Source organism: Panthera pardus, unplaced genomic scaffold (assembly GCF_024362965.1).
Source record: "Panthera pardus isolate Hobbes unplaced genomic scaffold, ASM2436296v1 HiC_scaffold_6, whole genome shotgun sequence".
In the NCBI taxonomy this organism is placed as follows: Eukaryota; Metazoa; Chordata; class Mammalia; order Carnivora; family Felidae; genus Panthera; species Panthera pardus.
Window position 1 is genome coordinate 34,150,671 of NW_026526991.1, and position 23,117 is coordinate 34,173,787.

General features: G+C 34.8%; 1 protein-coding gene across 5 annotated transcripts in view; it reads right to left on the reverse strand.

The window, feature by feature from the left end:
- The window catches only part of LRRIQ1 (leucine rich repeats and IQ motif containing 1), a 213,340-nt gene that overhangs the window by 102,523 nt on the left and 87,700 nt on the right, over window positions 1-23,117 (reverse strand). For all 5 annotated transcript variants that reach the window (XM_053895107.1, XM_019434723.2, XM_019434722.2 and 2 more), the window contains exons 18-19: window positions 16,859-16,978; window positions 358-447 (exon numbers count right to left, since the gene is read on the reverse strand). In XM_053895107.1, coding sequence (XP_053751082.1) covers window positions 358-447; window positions 16,859-16,978 — 210 coding nt within the window. The remainder of the gene's footprint in view (window positions 1-357; window positions 448-16,858; window positions 16,979-23,117) is intronic.

Here is a 23,117-nt window from a genome sequence, read left to right on the forward strand (position 1 = left end):
ACCTCTGACTGAGAATCTTCAGCTGTTGCCCTCTTAATGCATATTTTTGTATTTTTAAAGTGCTGTCAACTAGTGATTTTAGTCTGCTGCCAAATATGCAGCTGAAGTATATCATTTTTTTTTTTTGCTACTGTGAAATAAAGTGTTGAAAGAAATCCAAAATAAAGAAAAAAATTAGAAGCAAACGAAAGAAAAGCTACATGAAAAATTACATCTGGGGATGAGGAGGAAGTCAGAGGCTTCTAAAAGTAATTGTGTTTTTCAAGTCAATAAATTGCATTATTAATCACTGCAGCACGGCATAACCTTAAGAAACGAACAAAGATGGAGCATTAAGAGATTTCCATGACATGTTACCTTTGGCCAGTGCAGCTGGTTCGGGAGAAGCAGTGTTTGTGAAGGGAAGCGGGCGGAATCTAAAGCTAGCCATTCTTTCTCTAAGGCAGCCTGCAAATAGTAAACATTAATGTACATAGTTCAGTTTGCATAAATTTTACAAAGAATCTTTGAAATTGTCTTTTATACTACAAATATTAAGAGAGCGTAGCAGGATTTTTATTTATAGGAAAATGTGCTACTTGCTATTGTGAGATGTTATGCATCTATTTAAAGCAAACATTGTAAAAAATAGAAGAGTTTTCACCCCCAAGTGGGATAAAGTGAGAATTTGAATGCTCAAGTGTTACAGAAAATAAAGAGGTGCAGACTGTTCCGTGTATTTAACTGTTTGATAATTATGACTCTGAGCCAACTCTAGATGTGACTGGGGGACAGAATCTTTCATCTCTTTTTAATGCAAACTTTAATATTTTCAACCAAACCTCAGTATTGAAAATTTATGGTTATTTTAATATTACTATCATTTTTTCCATGTACACTGTCTATAAGATAGATTTTCCTTAATTTTTTCAAATATTTCACAAATTTTCTGAATAGATGGAAAATGAATTTTGTGGCAACATAAAAATCATGGATCCTAACATTATAGTCTCTAATTCAAGTGTGTGAATGATAAAAAAATATATATAAATTTAAATTTTAAAATGATTCTATTTAAGTCCCTTCACTTTTTATCTTATCTTTATTCCATTTATGTAATTATCAAATTTATTTTATATTTTCACAATGGTATACTAATTATGCCAGTGTTATATAATTAGGATATAATTATCCAAATTTTTTTTGCTTGCATTATCTAATATGGTTTAGAATAAACTTCTGTGGTTCTATAATGTTTCGGGAATTTTTACAAGAAAAGATCAGATGCTCATGAACTTGTTTTTTATAAGGTTGTAAAATATTCAAACATTTTGGATTTAAAAACTAGAATGATTATATTCTGAGGAGAACTAAATGCAATTTTCCATTTATACAATTTCAGTGTTTCTTGACCATCTCTTGAAAGACCACTGAGAAGGAAAAACTAAGAAACCCTGACTATAGGCTAGCAGTGCAATGACATATTTTTACTTATAGAACTTAGAATAACTATTTAAATTCATGTTATTTGAATAAATAGGAAACCTCTACTCAGTTGTTTGACAGGTACATTGTCCATTTTTTTCCAGGCAAACATTTTAACACATATATCACAGTTATATATCAGTTACATATGGTTTAAGAATATGTATCTTGTTTAAAAAGTGCTATTTACGATGCAAACAGGATTCAGGGTTCAGATTTTTAAAAAAAAATTTTTAATGTTTATTTCATTACTTATGAGAGAGAGAGAGAGAGAGACAGAGTGTGAGCAGGGACGGGGCAGAGAGCGAGAGGGAGACACAGAATCTGAAACAGGTTCCAGGCTCTGAGCTGTCAGCACAGAGCCCAACTCAGGGCTCAAACTCACAAACTGTGAGATCATGACCTGAGCTGAAGTTGGACACTTAACTGACTGAGCCACCCAGGCTCCCTTAGAGCTCAGATTTTTTAATTCTTCCTTGTGTATGACAAATAAAGAAAAATCCAGTTCCATCCCAGGAAAGACCAAGGCCTATGGCATATCAGCTAGCATCAAATTCGAATTCTTAATCTGGTGAAAACTACTAAAGTGAAGAGAAAATGTGAAAATGTGGAGATGATATGATAAAAGGCAGTCCCAGAAGATTCTGGGAAGATGGCGGAGTAAGAAGAACTGGGAACCTGTCTCCCAACTTAGAAAATGATTGCACTGGCAGAATCCATCTGATGTAATTATTTTGGAATTCTGGCATCTATTGAAGGCTTATAACTTCCAGGGGAAGACTTGGATGGTAAATTGTGGTTAATTTTATTCAATATCAGCTTTTAGCACAGTAGCAGCTATTCTCTACTCCGGGGCTCTGAGGCAGGCAGCTGTTCATGTGTTCCAGGAGCAGCCTGCACACAGCTTGTAGAGCCAGGGTGGACAATCAGGACAGTAACCTCCAAGTATCGGTATCTATGCACTGATCATTGATTATTACTTCTGATCACAGAGGTGCAAAGAAGTGGGTATCCTTTGCTGCACTTCTATTGTTGCAAGCCCCTGCCCTACCAGCTAAGTGATCTCCAGGGGATTTCATGGACTGCTATTCTCCCCAACCCCTTCATTTTTCTTTATTTCATCTTTTGGGAGCCATTAAAGACTAAGATATGCTTTTTTTTTCTTAAGCCTAGAACATTAAAAAGCATCTGTATATATGTAGGAAATTAGAAAGTCAACATACATGTCCAGGGAAAGGCACCGGCTCAGAAAAGACCTGAGAAGACCTTAAGTTTGTAACTCAGGGTGACCCTCAGCACAGAGATAGCCTATAATAATCAATACAAAAACAAAAACAATAAAAGCAAAAACAAAACCCCAGCAAACCTTGGGGAAGAGAATCTAATTTCTAGAATTACTGTAATTATTAGATTCAATGTCCAACTCTAAATAAAGATCTCACAAGCCTTACAAAGAAACAGAAAAGTTTATGGCCCATTCAAAGGAAAAATAAATAAATCAACCAAAACTACCCCTACAAAAAGACCTCATGGCAGATCTACTAGGCAAAGACTTTACAAATAATTGTTTTAAAGATACTCAAAGAAATAAAAGGAGAGAAAATGGTATATAAACAGAATGGAAATATCAATAAAGAGATAGAAAATCTAAAAAGACACCAAGAAGAAATGCTAGAGCTGAAAAGCACAATAGCCAAAATAAAATATTCACTAGTGGGATTCACTAGAGAGATCTATTTCTGAGTAGGTAGATAAAGGAATCAGTGAACGTGAAGACAGGACAATGGAAATTATCAAGTCTGAGGAATAGAAGAAAAAATAAAAGATTGAAGAAAAGTGAACAGAACCTAAGGGACTTGTGAGACACTATCAAATGTACCAACGCATGTACCATGGGAGTCACGGATGGAACAGAAAAAAAAGAAAGAGGTAGAGAGCATGTTTGAAGACACAATGGCTAGAAATTTCCAAATTCAGTGACTGACCTGAATATAAACATCCAAGAAACTTAATGAACTTGAAGTACAAGGAACTCAGAGACCCAAACCAAGACACATAATCAAACTTTCAAAAGCAAAAGATACAGAGAATCTTGAAAGGAGCCAATGAGAAGCAACTTGTCACATATAAGGAATCCTCACTAAGACATCCAGCAGATTTCTTATCAGAAAGTTTAAAGTCCTGAAGGCAATGGGTTGAGATATTCAAAATGGTGAAAGAAAAGAACAACAACAAAACTGTTAACCAAGAATTGTATATTGTCAACTGTCCTTCAAATTCAGGGGAGAAATTCAGATAGTCCCAGATGAACACAGGTTGAGAGAGTTTGTTATCATTAGATCTGCCCTGAAAGAAATGCCTAAGGGAGTCCTGCAGGTTGAAATGAAAAGACTAGACAGCAGTTCGAAGCCATATGAAAAAACAAAGATCTCAGTAAAGAGAAATACATGGGAAAGTATAAAAGCTAATATTATTGTAACAACGGTTCGTAACTCTACTTTTTGACTTCTATATGACTTGAGACTAATATATTTTAAAACTATTAATTTAAAAGCTAGTATTATTGTTACTTTGGCTTGTAATTCCACATTTAGTTCCCCACATAATTTAAGATAGTAATTCATTTAAAGGAGTTATTAGTTTAGGTTTATACAGAGGCAATTTTGTGATATCAACAACCAAAAGTGGTGGAGGTGGAACTGTAAAGAAGAAAGTTTTTGGATGCTTTTGAAGTTAAGATGGTATAAATTCAAACTAGAATGTTACAGCTTTAGGATATTAAGGGGGATTAAGGAGTTATTGTTTAATAGCTATGTAGCTTCAGTTTTGCAGAATGAAAAGAGTTCTGGATATGGATTAATGGTAACACAACTTTATGAATGTATTTAATATCACTGAATACCACTTAAAAATTAAGATGATAAATTTTATGTTATGTGTATTTTACTACAATAAAAAAAATTGGGGGGAAATTTTTAAAGGTAATATGCCATTAAAGGACTGACTGTGGAAAAGGAGCAGTATTGCCAGGTGAGAAGCTTGATTTATACACTGTTTTTGCTTTTTTTTTAATATACAAACAAACAACTTTTTTTTTCTTTTAAACACCTGCCAACCACCTCCTTTTTACATTCTCTGGGACTCCAGCTGTTTCCTTTCTACAGCAGGACAGGGACTCACAAAGCAGAGTGATTTCTTTGCCATTTCACATAGATGTAGATGGAAGTCTCTTTCTTAAAAAAAGCTATCTAAAGCCTGGGGAAAAATGTAGTCTTTAAATTGATACATAAAAGTGAAGAAAACTTTGAAAATCATTTTTCTTGGTTTTTAATTCAATGTCACAAACTTTTATAAGATGCCAGAACAATTCTTTAACTACTATCTCAGAAATTTCTAGAAGCACGAAGAGAAGGTTTAATATAAAATGCTAAAGATGCTCTTAGTAATTATATAATCACAACCAAAAAATATTACCAAGACTACTGATTTATATGAGTTCAAGTTTATTAATATCAAGTATATTTGGCAGTACTTAGAACGTTGAAAAAAACTTTCAAAATGTTAGGAAGAAATGGCCAAGATTATAAATATACTACTGTTTTAAAAATGTATATTAATATATCATGCTTACCACTGGACATTTATACAAATTTCAGTTATTGCTTAAGAAAACCTTCTGTTCAGATATCCTTTAACTTACAACTGAGGATCTGGAAAGCTTTCTAGTTATTAGAAGACTACTAACAAATTTATTACATATTAAAAATAAACTTGAACTTAGATTTGTAACTGTGTGTTCACAATTGAATGTTTGACCAGATATCCATGTATTTGTCTTTTTTTTTATTTGAGAGAGAGAGAAAGTGGGAGAGAGAGAAAGAGAGAGAGAGAGAGAGAGAGAGAGAGAGAGAGAGAGAGAGAGAGAGAGATCTTAAGCATGCTCCACACTCAGCACAGAGCCTGATGCAGGGCTCGATCCCACAACCTGGGATCATGACCTGAGCTCAAATCAAGAGTCGAACGCTCAACTGACTGAGCCACCAAAGCACTCTAATCATGTATTTGGCTTTTGATCAGAAAAGAAATCATTATTCTATAATCCAACTTTGAAAGTCTAGAAAATAAGGATGTTAAAAAGAGGAGCAAAGAAAGAAAGAAAGAAAGAAAGAAAGAAAGAAAGAAAGAAAGAAAGAAAGAAAGAAAAAGAAAGGACTACAAATAACATTCATGTTTATTTGGGTGTATAAATACACAATTTTTCAGGCCATCTAGTGTAATCCTTTCATTTGATGCGTGAAACTAGGTTCAGACTTGCCCTAAGCAACAAGTCAGTTAAAATTGAGCAAGTCCCAGAAATGCTAAAAGCCATGACTTGATGTTTTTCCTCCTCCCTTCACTACTACTCTCGTGCCCCAACACTTTCCTCCTCTTCTGCCCAAGTTGTCTCTTGCTATCCCCAAAATAATTCTTTCTAATACTTCTTGATAACTTCTGGAGCATCTTAGAATCCTTATATTTTGGAAACTTGGCCCATTATACATCTCAAATCTCACTTTGTAAACCCTCTCTTCCATCCTCATTGCAAAAGCACGGTGGCTCAAATTGTTTGAGACTGTTGTTATATATATGCCATGCATACCTTTTTTCATTAAACAAAATGTCACTGTAGTCTTTTCCTTTGCCTATACTTTAGATTGCATTTGTTTATTTCCCCACAATGTACTGTAATATGTAACACTCTGTGAAGTTAATTTGCGATAGGGATCAAACATAAACTCCAGAGCAGAATGTTGCCCAGCTAACACCTTTGTCTCCGTCTCAAAAATTATTCCTGAAAACTTACTGAATTTTACTTCAGTCTGAGAAAAAAAAATCCGATTTGACTGTTGTGGTTTTCTATATTTGTTATATTAGCTTTTCTCATCTTCTCTAGATTTAGGGACTCATAACAGAATTGGTGGTTTAAACTTAAAGATAACTTTATTGTTTTAATATGGTGGCTTCTAAACAGTGTTAAGTAACAGAGAAAATCTTATTAAATTAAATCGGCAAATAAAAGCATCAACTAAAATTACCGTAATTTAAAAGGTGCAAAATAGGGGCACCTGGGTGGCTCAGTCAGTTAGGCATCTGGCTTCGGTTCAGGTCACGATCTCACAGTTCGTGAGTTCAAGCCCTACATTAGGCTCTGTGCTCACAGCTCAGAGCCTGGAGCCTGCTTCAGATTCTGTGCTTCCCTCTCTCTGCCCCTCCCCTCACTCTCTCTCTCTCTCAAAAATAAATAAATATTAAAAATAAATAAAAATGAAAACAATAAAAATAAAAGTGCTGGTGTAGATCACTATGCCACATTAGACTTAACATACTTATTATTTAGACATGTATTAAGTTATTATAGATATTTTATGGCAAAGTGGCCAAAATTCCCTCTAAAGGAGATTGAGACCTAGGCTTATTAAGGCTTCCGCTAAAATAATTATTTTAAAAAGGTTATCCACTTTGCACTGTGAACCCAAGACCCAAGAAAATGTCTTATTCGTCACTATTTCAGAAGTTCATTATGAGTGGTATATAATCGGTGCTTAATGCCAGCAGACAATTCTTCATGAGTCTCCATTTCTGCATGCCTTATGACAGCTTTCTTTCCAGACTATCTTTTCAAGGACCTGTGTATAGCTAACACCCTGGGAAGATACAGATAGTGTTTTTCCCTGTGCTAGAGGCTACTATGCTACTCTGGACTCACAGGGTATGGACCACATTGATTCAACTGACGGGGTTTGGACATGGTTCACTGTGGAGGAAGGAGCTGAAGTTATCTTGTGGTGGGGCTCTTTAGGCTAATTCAGTGTACTATTGCCGCTTCTATATCTGAATTGTTGAGTAGAAGTTGATATATCACATGTTTTACTTTTGTATCCCATAAGTGCCAGAGGCAATTATCCCAATAGGGGAAGAGTTGCAGGTAGAGAAATGTTAGTGTGACAAACTCTTAACTTGACATCTCTTGGATGACTATTGGGTCTATCCTCTGATGTCCAAAGCTTTCATTATATAGATGATATCCTGTTGGTTGTCATGTCAGAATGGTATGTGAATTATATCTCAATAAAAAAAAAAAAAAAGTCTTAGTTTCAACTGTCCTGATAATAGTGAATTATCACACCTCTGCCAGCAGGACTTGACCAAGAAATCTGAACAAAATTCTGGAGATAGCATTCAGGGATTGGTTAGTCAAGTAATTTCTTGGGACTATGGAAGAAATATACTGCTCAATCTCTCCACTGGCCAAACAAACAAACAAACAAACAAAAAACAACAATAACAAAAAAAAAAAACCCTATTATCTCTTCAGCTTTTTACCACAAAAAAGTAGGTCCAATATCTTATTGGGCCCCTTCAGAACTAGAAACAATACAAGATGCTGTGACTGATGATATTATCAATTGGACCCTCTGGCCTCCACCTAGAGGCATCCCTTGTGGCTTTGGGTTTGTGGCCTTTCTAACACAGATACCAGGTATATTCCCATTGAAAAAAAGCTCCTGCTGGACTCCTTTAGAAACTAAATGATTGACCGTTGGAGGCCTTGTGACTCTCTGACCTAATAGTTCTGGTTTGGGGTGAAACAGCTCAGATTCAATGACTAACAAGGTGAAAGGTCTTCCAAAGCCTCACTTGTCAAAAGAAATAGCCATCCTGGCCTCAGTGGAATCCTGGCTTTGACACGAAAAAGTAGCAGCTATAATCCTCAGGGAAACATTACCTCAACTCAATGGCCTGAACCAGAGCTACTGGCTTGGAGCTACTGGCTTGGATTAAATTCACCCAGGTTCCCCTATTGGTCTGGTTCAGGGATGGTTCAGATAAGCTGAAACCCAAATGACACTTGGGTTGTGGCCAACAGTCCACAGTTTGGTCTGCCACGTGGAAAACTACAGACCGGCTGACTACAGACAACCTGTTTTGGGTCCTCACACAGGAAAATCAAATCACAGTTGTTTACAGATTACTGTTTTGATTACTCTTATGGATGTCCAATGTAAAGTCCCATCCCCTGATGAGATGACTGGAATCAAATCACCGATTAGGCTTCATTCTATGTTTGAGGCTATTCATGCATGCTAGACTTGTGACTTCTACAAACAGTTGTTTTAAGTTTATTTACTTTGAGAGAGAGAGAGAGAGAGAGAGAGAGAGAGAGAGAGAGAGAAGGGGAGGGACAGAGAGAGAGAGAGAGAGAATCCCAAGCAGGTTCCACACTATTAGTGCAAAGCTTGATGCAGGGCTCTAATTAACAAACTGTGGGATCATGACCTGAGCTGAAATCAAGAGTCAGATGCTTAACTGACTGAGCCACCCAGGTGCCCCATTACTTCTACTAAATTTACCCCTTCATCTATGGTGAAAGAGGTAACATTGCATGGATCCTTGCCCCTGTCTGCTATTGAAAAATTGACTACATTAAACTTTCAATACCCTACTGTTGATATCTTTTCAGGTTGCCAGGTGACTTTGGCCATATTAACTGCGGGCCTTGAAATTTGTCTGTATAATTTTACAGTTTTCTGGACCATTGGAGACTGACAGGTACTGCCTTTTATCACAAAAGCTACTCAACAATGAGCTGATAGTCTGACTCCACCAGTCTTACTTCCTTCCATTCAAACACGCTGATAAGGCAGTTAATGTGACTGTCCCCAGAAAAGGATCATACCCTTGCAGCTACTTCCTAGGCAATGAGTAGGAAAAACTGTACCGAGGTTAAGACAGACCTGCTTTGACAACTCCGGATTCTGTCCTGACAATTCCTGGGCATGATGCATATTCCTCTTCCCTAACAGTGAGTCCCAGACCAGCATGATTGGCACATCCTCATCTTCACGGCACAGCCTGGCCACAGGAGATTTATGGTATACAAATTTAATCCTGGCTAAGTTTTCTAAAAGTGCATTTATTCCTCTTGTCCTAAACCTTCCACACAAAAGGTCTAGGTGTGAATGGAGAATGACTAGGGAAAAAAAAAGTGAGGTTGCAGTTACTGCAATGGGACACTTGAATTTTGAGGGGGTGGAGGATAACCACCACCCAGCATCTTTGAAATGAACACCTTACGTTCTGAGAGGTAGAGGAAAGGGGGGGCATGGATAATTTTTTGTCCTTCAGAACTACCCCTGAAGCCTTCTTCCACAAGAAAATGTGCTGTATGGCCCTTCCAAGTGGCTGCAAGAACCTTAAATTTAACTTATTGCTGGGTCTGCCATTCCTTTCCAGAAGGCTGTGACCACAGTGTGATAGTGATTCCCCTTAACATTCCGGAGAAGTTGATCAGGATATCAAGGGATAGCCCCAGAACCTGTACCACCTGTACCACTAGACGGTTTCCCTATACCCATTCTCAGTCATCCCGTGGGATGGACAAATGCCACCTGGAAGGTGTTCTGGTCATAAATCATCTTCAAATGTTTAAGAAAACACCACTAGAAATCATTCAAGTTAGTTTTGACTCACTGGCCAGGGTTGTTTTAGATGGCAGAATTTAAACTTCTTCCTTGAGGCCCAAGAGTCTGTGCAGTAGCTAATACTTCCAGCTGTACCTGGATTAAAGCCCCTAGTGGCAGTCAGTACAGAAACTTAAAGAGAAAATACCTGGGCTATTGATAGTAACCTTAATAAATGCATTATGAGGATAACCCAATGGATTTTGTCCTGGCTCCTGTCCGATTATTCGGGGGGACCTACTAGAGTGGGTCTTATGGGAAAATTTGTCATGTATACACAAGGACTACATATTATTGGGAGACAATTTTTTTTATAGGTTTCTAACATTTCTGCCTAATGTACAAGAGTTGTTGTTCTGGACTATCTTTTCAAAGATGTTACTATAGCTAATAGACTCAGAAGAGGGAGATAATCGTATAGTGTTTCCCTCTAGGGCAGAAGGAAAAATTTCTTTGCTGTCTGGTATAATTAAGATAATCATTTCCTCTGGATCATGGAGTGGAAAGGTTTGGTAGTAGCCCTTTTTAAAATATAAGGTTTCCTAGGCTTGGGATTCCTAGGGGGGAATTCTTTGGATTCCTCCCTGTGCAACTTGGGGGCAAAGGGGAACAGATAGGAGCACTAAGCTCCTCCTGCCTGATGTGACAAGTAATAAATGTCTTATTTCTTCTGCCAGCATACAGACATTCTGATACAGGGACTCCATGGTCATTTAATCATGACATCTTAAGTTGTAAGATGATTTTCCAATAAAGTGGTGACGCTGTTTGATGCATTCACTGAATCCTCAGTCCCCATGTCTCTATCTCTGCCTGTTCATTTTAGGTAATTTCCACACTGCACTTGCCAGTCATTGATACCTTCTTATTAAGTGACTAGTCATGATCTTTTCAGCAGCTGTAATGCAGTAGTTAAAAGTTTGTTGTTCTTTATTCCTAGACTGCTACTTAATGGTTGTTAACTCATTGGAAAGGAAAATAGTAAAGAAATAAGTATTAATTTGTAAATGTTTTCATATTCTATATATTAAATGCCTAAGGTGAAATAAGCAATTAGCAAAGAAGAGAAAGAAAAGGAAAAAAGACACATGTACCCTCTGCAATTTGGCATCGATGTTCAGAAGTATAGAAAAAGAAAATACTATGTAACTCATGGAAAGTGGTTGATACTACATTGTCACTCAAACCTATAATTCATTAGCTATCACAGTACTTTCATAGCCTGTTATGATACTCATTACTATTAAGTAATGAGCATAAATAATCCTAAAGACTCAAGAGAAGCATTTAATTTCCCAAATTGTACAATAAAGTCATTACATATTACTAACTTCCTAGAAGATGAATGGTAAGAAGTTTTGATGCCAAGCTTTTCAAATGGCTAACTTTGAGATCTTTTCTATTAATGATTTATATGTTTAGTTTTCAAAAAAAGGGACATCTTTCTTAATTTCAAAAAAATAATAAAATAAAGCAGTGCCAATGAAAAAGAGGTAAAAATGTATTTTTATAGCATTCTATATATTTATGTATTTACTCACTGTTTATCACTTCAAGTTAAATGTAAGCTCTGTGAGGTTAGGGATCTTACCTGTTTTCTTCATTGTGGTGAGAACAATGCCTAAAATATTTAAGATAACCACAGACTTGAAATACTCATATAAAAATTTCGTTCTGTCCATTTCATTCTGGCATAGCTTTAATTAGAATTAAAATTATCCTGAGAACATCTATAATTATTACATTTAAAAAGGAGCTGAAGGCACTCAAGGGTAATCAAAGCATCCAGGACTTAAAAAGCCAAGATCCTAGAAAGTAGAGTGTCATGCTGATATGAATCCTATATTTCCCTCCACATTTTCCCTCAGGAAAATTCTTAATTTTATTAACAGGAAAAAGAAGCCAAGCAGAAATATGAAGTTTCTTGTAGCAGTTTCACTGGAATGAGGACACAGAAGTTAAAGTGCAGGGATGCCAAGGTAGTTAGGATTGGACTAAGATCCTCAAGAGGAAAGAGCCACAGAAATGTGAGCTCAAAGTAATGTATAAAATTCCCCTTCATGTATTTTCCAACTCCATGTAGAATATGTGTAGGAGAGACACCTAGAATCAAAGGGCAATAGGAATACCTGGAGTACTAAAAAGCTAAGAAGGAACTTCTTCAGTCACTGGATGCTGTGAAGAAGGGGGTTAGAATCAAGGGACAAACAAGGTGAGGGTAACCTGGTAAATATGTCACTCTTAGTTGAGACACCATATTAGCTCAGCCCCCAAGAGAAACCAGAAAAATACCAGTCAATAAAGCTTGAAAATAAGCCTCAAAGAAACTCTTCCATACAATATCTGCCTGCAAGATTCAAATTAAATCCTCTTTAGAGAAAGAAAACACCTTTCGGGCTCTTCACACTTTTTTCATTCATATCTGATACTTAATCAAAGATTGAATGCCAAAAAGGAGAACTAACTCAAAATACAAGAGATAAACAGTCAATAGAAATAAACCTACAAGTGATCCAGATGTTGCAATTAACCGAGAAAATTTTGAAAATACCATACTTTGTATATTCAAGAAAATATAGAAGATGATAGAAAACTTCAACATGTAACTAGAATTTACAATAAATAAGTAGAAATTCTAAAACTATAAAAAAATGGAATAACTAAAATTAAGAATTCAAAATATAGGCTACAAATTCTTAGGTAACTCAAGAGAGACAATTAGTGAACTACAAGATAGGTCAGTAAAAAACATGCAAATTAAAACACAGAAGCACACACACACAAAAATAGGTAACGATTCAAAACAGAGTTGAAAAGTCTAATGTGAAATGATGAGAAATTCTAACATATACATTTTTGGAAGCACTTTACCTCAAAGAAGAGAAATAATGAAAAAGATTAAATGTTTGAAATACTTGGCCAAGAAATTTCCAAAACTGGTAAAATACATAAACCACAGATTCAAGAAGCCATTCAACCTCCTTACTACAAACAGAGTAAATACAAAGAAAATCACACCTTTGCTGAAAAACAAACACAGAAAATGAACCTTAAAAGTAGTCGAGGAGTGGAAGGATATCTTCAGAGAAGAAAATTAAGATTTAGTACTGACTTTTCAACGGAGTCTACGAAAGCCAGAAGCTAATGAAATAACATCTTTAAACACAAAAACTTTACCTAGAATTCTATGCCTAGAGAAGATATCCTTCAAGTTTTAAAGTAAAAGAAGTGTTCAAATGATAAAAAACGCATCTAAAGTTAAATAAATTACTAAAACAAATCCTTCAGGGAAGGAAAATAAATGCAGATGGAAGCATGTTAATGCAGGAAAAAATGAAGTACATGGAAAAACATAACCACAAATCAACAAGCTAATGAAGGGGGGAAAAGGAAAACAAACAAAAACTTGATTCATGCAAGAGAGGGCAATAAAAACCTAAGAAAATATACATAGAATACATACGACAAACAAAAAACTAATACAAAGATGGTATTGATAAATCTAATTATATTCTATAAAAAATATTAAAATAATTTGAATATGTTAATGAAATACTATCAGAATGGAATATAAAAATAAGCAAAACCTAATTATAGTCTCTTATGAGATAATAATTTTAAATATAAAACACAGAAATGTTAAATGGGAATGGTTAGAAAAATGTCTATTACTATAAAATTACCAGCCAAAAGAAAGTTGTTGTAGGTATGAAATATCAGAGGAAGTAGCCACTAAGGCATTTGGTTAAAGAGGGAACCTAGAGTTAAACAAGGGAATTTTATTATGATGAAATGGTCAATGATACAATCACTTCCTATACAAAATGTGATGCCCTAATAATGTAGCTTCAAAGTATGAGGCAAAATTTGACAGAACTATAAGTTCATTTAGAGAAACCCACAATCATAGTAAGAGATTTTAGCATTCTTCGGTCAATAACAGAATTCTTCCTCCCAAAGTCACTGAGGACTCAGAAGATTTTTAAAACCACATTAATAAACTTGAAATAACTGTGATTTTAGTAACAATATACTTAAAATTCTTTTCAAATGCTCATGGAACATTTCCCCAAATATATTATATGCTGAGACACATTTTTAAGAAACAAATAAAATCAATATTACATCAAACTCTTTCAGAAAACAAAACAGAGGAAACATTTCCCAATGAAATGTATATGGCCAACATAACTTTGACACCAAAATCTAAATTAACAGTTTTATAAAAGAGAAAATTTATACATCCAAGTTCTTCTTGAATATAAGTGCAAAAATTCTAAACAAATACTAGTAAACCAAATTCAGAGATAATAAAAAAGATAATACATTACAGCTAAGTTGGTTTATTCTAAGAATATAAGAGTTAAAGTTTGAAAATCACTGTTATATGCATAAAAAGTATTTGATAAAATCGAACTCATATATAAAATCATCATCATCATCATCATCATCATCATCATCATCATATTAGCCTCTTGGAATGGTAAAAATATGTTAAGGAAGGTAACTTCCTTAATCAAATATAGAGTTTCCACAAGAAACCTATATTAAAACTCTTACTTAGTGGTGGAATACTGAAAGCTTTCACCCAAAGACCAGAAGCCAGAAAATGATGAAAACTAATATCACCACTATTCAACATTTTACCAGAAATAGTAAATCAAAAACAAACAAATGCACAAACAAAACAAATAAAAGGCATAAGAATTGGAAAAAAATTGTAATTGTTCTCAGATGACATGATGTGTATACAGAATACCAAAGACCTGAGAGATAACCTACTAAAATTAATAAGTGATTTTAACAAAGTGGCTGAATATAAGGTCAGGATACAAAAATATAATATCAGAAAATATCTGATAAATCTAACCAAAAATGTAAAAGACCTCTATGATGAAACCTACAAAGCATTTTTACAGAGATTTTTAATGGCTTACATAAATTGTGGGATAGTCTATGTTCATGGATTTTAAAAAGTAATAGACTAAAAAATATTATTTCTCCCAAGTTGATTTATAGATTCATTTGACCCAAGAAGAACATGACCCCTCCTTCACACTATAAACAAAAATTAATTCCAGGTGCATCTACATTTAAATGCTGAAAGCTATAAAGTTTCTAGAATATCTTAATGATCTAGGAGTAAGCAAAGATTTCTCATATATCACAACAATTAAATTTTTTATTTGAAATTAGAAACATTCTGTTCATTAAAATTAACCATAAAGACAGTGAAAAGGTAAGCCACAGAGGTTAGAATATTTGCAAGGGAAAAGAGAGTAGTATTCAGAACATATATAGAACTTCTACAAATCAATAAGAAGAAAAGATATACAACCCAATGAAAAAAATACACAAACACTTGATCATATCACAAAAGTGAATATCTAAATAGCCAATAAGCATTTTAAAAGGTATTCAAAATTATTAATTATGACAAATGAAAATTAAAACAACAATAGCTATACCACCACACACCTACTGGAATGGAAGAAAAAGACATGAAAATACAAAGTGTTGTGAAGATAGAGCTCCTCTAAAACACCCATATTCTTCTGATAGGGCTATGAACTGATATAATCACTTTGGAATACCATTAGGCACTATCAACTAAACGCAGGTGAATGTTAAGGCCCAGAAATTCTCTTCCTAAAAGAAATGTGACTATGTACATCAGAAGACATGCACAAGAATGTTCGTAGCATTTAGCTTTAATAGGCAATACTATAATTAACAACAAATATCTTCCAATAGTAGAATAGATTACTATTCAAAGTGTATGTATTCAAATAAAAAAATGGTGTGTTCAAATAATAGATTTAAAAAGTAGCGTACTCAAATAATAGATAAAAAGTGGGTATTTTCTTTTTATTTATTTAATTAATTGATTAATTAATTAATTAATTAATTTATTGAGAGAGAGAGAGAGAGAGAGCATGTGCACACCTGTGTGTGCACAAGCCAAGGAGGAGCAGAGAGGGAGAGAGAGAATCCCAAGCAGGTTCCGCACTGTCAGGACAGTGCCCAACCCTAGGCTCAATCCAACAAATTAGGAGATCATGACCTGAGCTGAAATCCAGAGTTGGACATTTAACTAACTGACTGAGCCATCCAGGTGCACCAAAAAGTGGGTATTTTCAAGATTGGTATATATACAACTATACTCAACAACATAGATAAATCTTATGGACATAATATTACATGAAATAATAAGATGACATACTGTATGATTCCACTTATAGGAAGTTCAAAATAGGGAAAACTAATCTATGATGATGGAGGTATGAATACTGCAGAGGCATGAGGAAGTCTGGAGATGTTCATATGTTTTACATCTTCATCGGAGTGGTGTTTATGTGGGTGTAACTGTCTAGAGAAGAGGAAACAGAGCGAGTAAAACTAATGTAAAAGGCTAGTGCTCTGTATGATAAAACAGTGCTCGATTTGGTTGGAGCATTTGGAAGTCACAGAAGTGGTATAGATGTCTTTACACTTTGGTACCTTACTGTGGACTCTTACATTAACAATATAGAGGGTGTTCTCATTTTGCGAGGCAACAAAGAACTACAAAAGACTGTTGAGCAGGGCATACATAAGCTCAGAGTTGTATTTAATGAAGGATAACTGATAAACAAAACATTGTGCAAATCATTTTGTCAAAGAGTACGCACAAACTCTTGTTAATATTCTCGAAGCACAGTCACATACTGTACATGCTTGTAGAGTAAATAAAGAGGATATTAAGAAATCAGAAGCATACCTTTTCAAGTGTTGTTTAAAATAATCTATGACATAGTGTTAAGAGGATAAAAATCTTAAAAACTGATTTAGCTCCAAAACAGTATACTAAACATTTTTAAGACCTATATTTATACGTTGTGGTTGGTACTTACTTCATCAAATGTAAAATCCTCCAAATTTATTTCTTCATATTCTTCTTCAGATTCTTCATTCTTAATAGCCTCTAAAGCTGTTGTCAGTTTCTTTCGCAAAAGGAAGCCCTTCCAAACTGCCTAAACAAAAATTTAAAGCATGTTATACAAGGTTATAGATCAAACTACAAACCAGATTCTCTGTGTTATCCCATTAGGAAGATAAAACATCTAAGCCCTTAGTTTAATGGCTCAATAATCTGTTTTTTGAACTTTATGTGACACTTAAAACTGTAAGATAAATTAAACAACTGCATGTGTCTAAAGTTCTGAATCTCAGGAGACTTTCCTTGTGGTAAGCAGAAAAGAATCTTTAAAACTCCCTCAACTGCACATGTAGGTCAACCAATCAATTATCTGACAATTCCTCCAGGACCCATTCTAAACTAAGAAGAAAGAGATACAAAGGAAAACCAATTTTTCTCATTTTCAAATAATTGTGTATAAAATAAACTAACACACATTTAGGAAAATTTCAACATATACAAATGGCCATATTAGAAAGGTATAATCTTTTCCCATAACTATTAACTAATTTCATTTTAAAATAAACTAAGCACATAAAAATAGAATTAAAATCATTCAGATTCCTTAATAATCTTGGAGTTGAGAAAGCTTTCCTAACTATAACTCCAAGAACTCTGTAGCTTTTAAATAAGTACTTTTATATACTACTAGGGAGTGAGCTCTAAGATCCATTAAGTATAAAAAAAAACAAGATAGAAACAAGTGTATATTGTATGCTGCCATTTTTATGCAACTTTGCATATAAATATACAATAAATACATAAATTATATAAACATATACACTCAAATATATTCAATATATTCATATATATATGTGGTTGTTAATATTTACAAATAAAAGTTATGAAATTAATTTTAAAAATCATTAAGTATAGAGGCAGAAAATAGGATGCAAGATATAGCAACAGAAACCAGACTTCTCTGAATATACCTTTCTTAGATTTGACTTTGGAACTGTGCACATGCATAAAATAACTATAAAACAAACAAATATGAAATAAAAAGGAAGTCCTGAAGAGATACAAAAACATATTTTATGCTGGGGGCATATACACACGGAAGTTATTTAAAGTGACTTTAAAATATATTTATTCCTAGTCAAATATACTCAAAAGACAAATTTAACTACAGAAGATACCTTAAATATGTTTTCAATAATCATATTGTTAGTAATAATATTGGTATTGTTATCATGGAAAATCTATATATGGAGAACTGGAATATATGGACAATAGCCAGAACATACATGACAATAGAAGTCACTCATAACCTCTGCAGCAACTAGCCTTGAAAGCCAAACCACAACCCAGGCAACAAGTAGCCAAGAATGGTCCAGATTTTGTCAATGACTGTCAGCCTCCCTACTTTTGTTCCTACTTCCAACTCAGGATCAACCAAAGCTAGCCAAATAAGCTTCCCAACCAATCACATAATATGTCCTACTTTCTAGCTGCCCGCTTTAATACCTTCCCCCTGCCCAAACCCTCCAATTAGACCATACCCGAAGATCTTTTTTTTCTCTCTCTCTTTCTCCACTAAAGGTTTCCTACTCTCCCCCCTGCCTTTGAGACTATGCCAAAGGCAACTGAGAGTGGCTGAGTCCCTTGCTATAGCAGTCTCTGAATAAATAGCCTGTTTTCTTTTTTTCTTATTTGTATGGTCCTTATTTATTTTCACTAAGTATGTGCATGTGTACACAGACACAAACACAGATACGCACACACACACACACACACACACACACACACAGAAAGGAGAGTGAAAAGGAGGAAGAAAATAAAGAACAATTATGTTAATGTTATTGGGAACCAGAAATTTCCATAGAAGAAAAAAGATGCAAATATAAAATCGAATAAGTAAAAATCCTGTAGTCCTAAATTTAATATTAAAATATCAGTATGAACCCATGGTATACTTTTTCTTAAAAATATGTATTTGTAAGGTCCGTACAATGAAAAAACATCTAGAAACTATGACCATACCAGTAACAACAACACCTCTAAGATCCTAATTCACTCCTAAACCCAGGCTGGGTTTCTAAATATTATCCCCATTAAAGGAACCAAAGATCTTTGGCGCAATGTCTGAATCTAGGCCTGGCACAAAATGTATGCAAAATGAACCTGAAACATAATGGCACATTAGAAAGCAAGGGAAGTTTTTAAAAACTACTGAATTGTGTCACAAAAGCTAATTTGAAGCTAACCTGGCCAAATGAGGGACAATTTGAGCATCAGTAAGAGTAAAATTGCAATGGAATTAAACATCATATATTTAAAAATTTTATGTGTATATTATGATAGAACACATTATGGTGACCTCTGAAGGATACTGGGAAACCTTATTAATCTAAAACTTGGTAAAAAAAGCATCAAGCATTTAACCTGCCTTTCCAGCGAATTGCACCTCAAGGTAAACTACATAGTCAATTAAACAAAGTTTCTCTCTATAGACATTTTTTTTGTTTAAAAATGAAGAAATTACACATAGAGTATCAATATTTTGCAAACTATTTACAAGAATTGACCTAGGCAATTATTATCAATGGTCACTAATATTCCTAAAAGAGAGGCAACTAGACATTATGTGCTTCTTCACTGTAATACATACAACCACTTAGAGGTATTCATTTTTTAAACTTTTTTAAAAAATGTTTATTCATTTTTGAGAAAGAGAGAGAGCACGAGCAGAGGAGGGGCAAAGAGAGAGGGAGACACAGAAACCGAAGCAGGCTCCATCCAGGCTTTGAGCTGTCAGCACAGAGCCCGATGTGGGGCTCAAACTCATGAACCTTGAGATCATGACCTGAGCTGAAGTCAGACACTTCACTGACTGAGCCACCCAGGCGCCCCTGAAGTATTCTTGATAAAAAACAAAACAAAACAAAACAAAACAAAACCCAAATAATAGCAAATTTTATAACTTTCAGCTTACAGAAAAAGAAGGAACCAAGAAACATGTATGTGATGCTATGGGGATACATTTGGCAAAACTCAGAAAGCAGAAAACTACAGGAGAAAAGACCTAGTTTCCTTAATAAACTGTAAGGAAAAAAGAGAGAGGGTTACTATGTATTTAAAAGACTTTTAAGTATTATTTAAACCAAAGGCAAAGTGATGACTTTATTTGTATTTTGATTAAGAAAAATCTGTAAACAAACATTGATAAAACAATATAAATTTGAATATTGATTTGATATTTGGTGATATTGAAAAATAAGTTTCAATTTTTGGTTGGTAATGTAGTTCTACTTAAAGCAATAGGTCTTATAGAAATTCATACTGAAATATTTACAAAAGAAATGGTATCTGGAATTTGTTTCAAATAATCTAGTGATGAGTGGGGAGAGGTGGGTTGGTTACAGAAGATATCAAGGTGACATGGAGACCTAGGGAAAACAGGGTATAAAGGGAAACTTAAATCCAGGCTTTCAATAATAAGGATCAGCTCACTGTGGTTCACAACGGATCCAGCCCAACTCATCAGGGACAGGACTTCTCCAAAGCTCTAGAGTACAATATACAGTGTGTGTCTTTCTGGTGTGATATATATAGATACTTTCCTCCAGCCACCTCTGATCAGTTTATGAGAAATAAAGGTATTATAGATGTCCAGATTCATCTTCTAGCTTATTTGTTTCTGTCAAGATCTTAACTTTTCCCCAGTAATCCATCTACAATTAATTCATGTTTCTCACATATTCAAATTAATTCCCTGGCCAAGAAATTGTATCTATTTTCCCTCCAACTCCCATCAACTCCCATTCCCAAAACATACTATACACTTGTTCTCTCCTAAAGGATTACTTTGTAATCATCTGGCAAACAACGAGAGGGTGAGAAAGACCATGGGGCAAAACGTTAACATAAGGTGATTCAGGTATCCAGACCTTGCTAGCTCTGTAATCCTGACAGACAGCTGTCAAGGATGCCTCAAAACCTGTCTTCATTTCAGCCAACCAGAAAGGGAAAAGAATATGAAGGGATATCTGTGCAATGTTTAATGATCCGGACATGGAGGTGGTGTACATGTCTTTCATGTACAATGTATTGACTAGAACTCAGAAAAAGAGCCATACTAAAGTGCAGGAGAAGGTGGGATATCTAGTCTGGCTGTATGCTTGGAAGAAGGGGAGAATGTGAGTTTTAGTGAGCAGAGAGCAGCCTCTACCACATCCATCATAAAATGTTCATTTTGCTCCTTCTAAAGCCCAGGCTCTTTCTATTGCTTTGTGCTCTGCTTTCTAGAATGGTAAGTCAGTCTAGAATTCATACTAACACAAATGCTGTAAGTAACCAGATGACTGTATGCAAGAGAAGAGAAAATGAAACTGAGATCACTTCAGGTGATTTTAAGTACCATGGTGTACAATAAAAGAGACTTGCTCTAAGCTGCAAAGGCTGAATTATGCTTACTTTTGTCATGATACACAGAAGCTCAACAAAAGGACATTCATCAGAGATATCAGTCCCTGAACTAGACTGTTTCACAAAGTGATAAACTTCTGTTTCTTCACTGAACAGAATGAAGCAAAAGTTTCAGATCCATGTACCATCAATGCTGAACAAAGTATTCCTTATCAACTGATGACAGGAGGGAGTTTGGTCTGCATGATATATTCATTTCTCATGTTGCAGAATAATATTTTGAGATAGTAACTGAGGTTCTTTCTTTTCCTCAGAGTTTCCTTGAATCCATTGAATCCCCCCCCCCCCACTCCCACCACCATTCAGGCATTAGTAATGTCTATGCATTGCCCTTAGGAATACAGTTCAGACAAATTAAGTCAACTGAAATACTGAATATATTTATTAGAACCATAGCAAAGATAATGTTGAAAACTATGGCTTTTGTAGTAAAAGCCAGCAACTTAATTTTAAGGCTATTCCTCTAGTTGGTTATTCCAATACCTTGGAGGCATCCATGACTCCTTACGCTCTCTTACATACCACACCCCCATGAACTGATATTATCAGCTCTACCTTCAAAATAAACCAACATATATTCTGGCCTGTGATTTTCTTACTGCTTCTACTGCAACACTCTGGCCTCATGCTACCATTATCCCTTGTCTGAATTACTGTAATATCCCCTAACTGATTTTGCTGCTTCTACCGCTGCCTCCCTACAGTATAATCACAACATAAAGGAAACTTGATCATGTGAGCCTACTGCTCAGATTCCTATATCTTCCCATGTCATTCAGATGACAAGCCAAAGTCTTTACACTGACTTATGATTTGTAAGTGTTACCCTTCTCCCCTCCATCACTGTCCAGTCACCCTGGCTTCTTGTTGCTCTTTATAAACACTGCAGTATCCTCCTAAATCAGTGCCTTTGATCAGATATTCCACTGTCTGGAGTGTTCTTCCCCCAGATAGCCAATGGCTTAATCTGTCACTGTAATGTCACATTTTCTGGCCTTCCATTTCCATCATATCTAAAATGATAAACTTTCCCTTGATACTCCTGTTCTGTTTATCCTGCTTTATTTTTCCTCTTCGTACTTATCACTATCTAATATATTTATTTACTAACTGCACATCCCAACAGAATGTAAGCTAGTAAGATTTTTGTGCCAAGAATATTTGTTGAAAGAATGGATAAAGGGAAAAACTAATTTTTTGGTTACTCTCTTTCAATTCGGTACCATTATGTATTTATTTAGTTTATTTAGTTTATGTATTTATTTAGCATTATTTAGTTTTATGTATTTATTTAGTTTATTTCATATTTATGTATTTTTTTAGTTCTGCCTCTTCCACTAGAATGTAAATTCCATGAGGGCAGAGAACTTACACAGTTTGTTTATAGTTATGGTTCCTAAGCCCATAATAGTGCTTGACAAATAGTAGATTCTAAAAAATATTTGATGAATAAATAAATAATAGGATGAATGTGATTAGGTTGAACTTCACTTCAAAATCTGATCTTGGTGAGGTTGAATCAAGTCTATTCAATACTTGCTCCCTGAATTTCTCATTAAAACGTGTATTTGAAGAACTTTAACAATTATTTTAGTAGATTTTTAAACATGCTTCTAAAAACAGCTCTAGATTAGGCCAAGTGAGAGTTGCTATGGCTAATCAAATGTTACCAAATGTGGCAAATGGCATATCTGATCAGAAGCTTTAAATATGATTGTGTGGCTCAGTTTGGCCCTTGGTCATGAGAAATGTATTTCTAAATTATA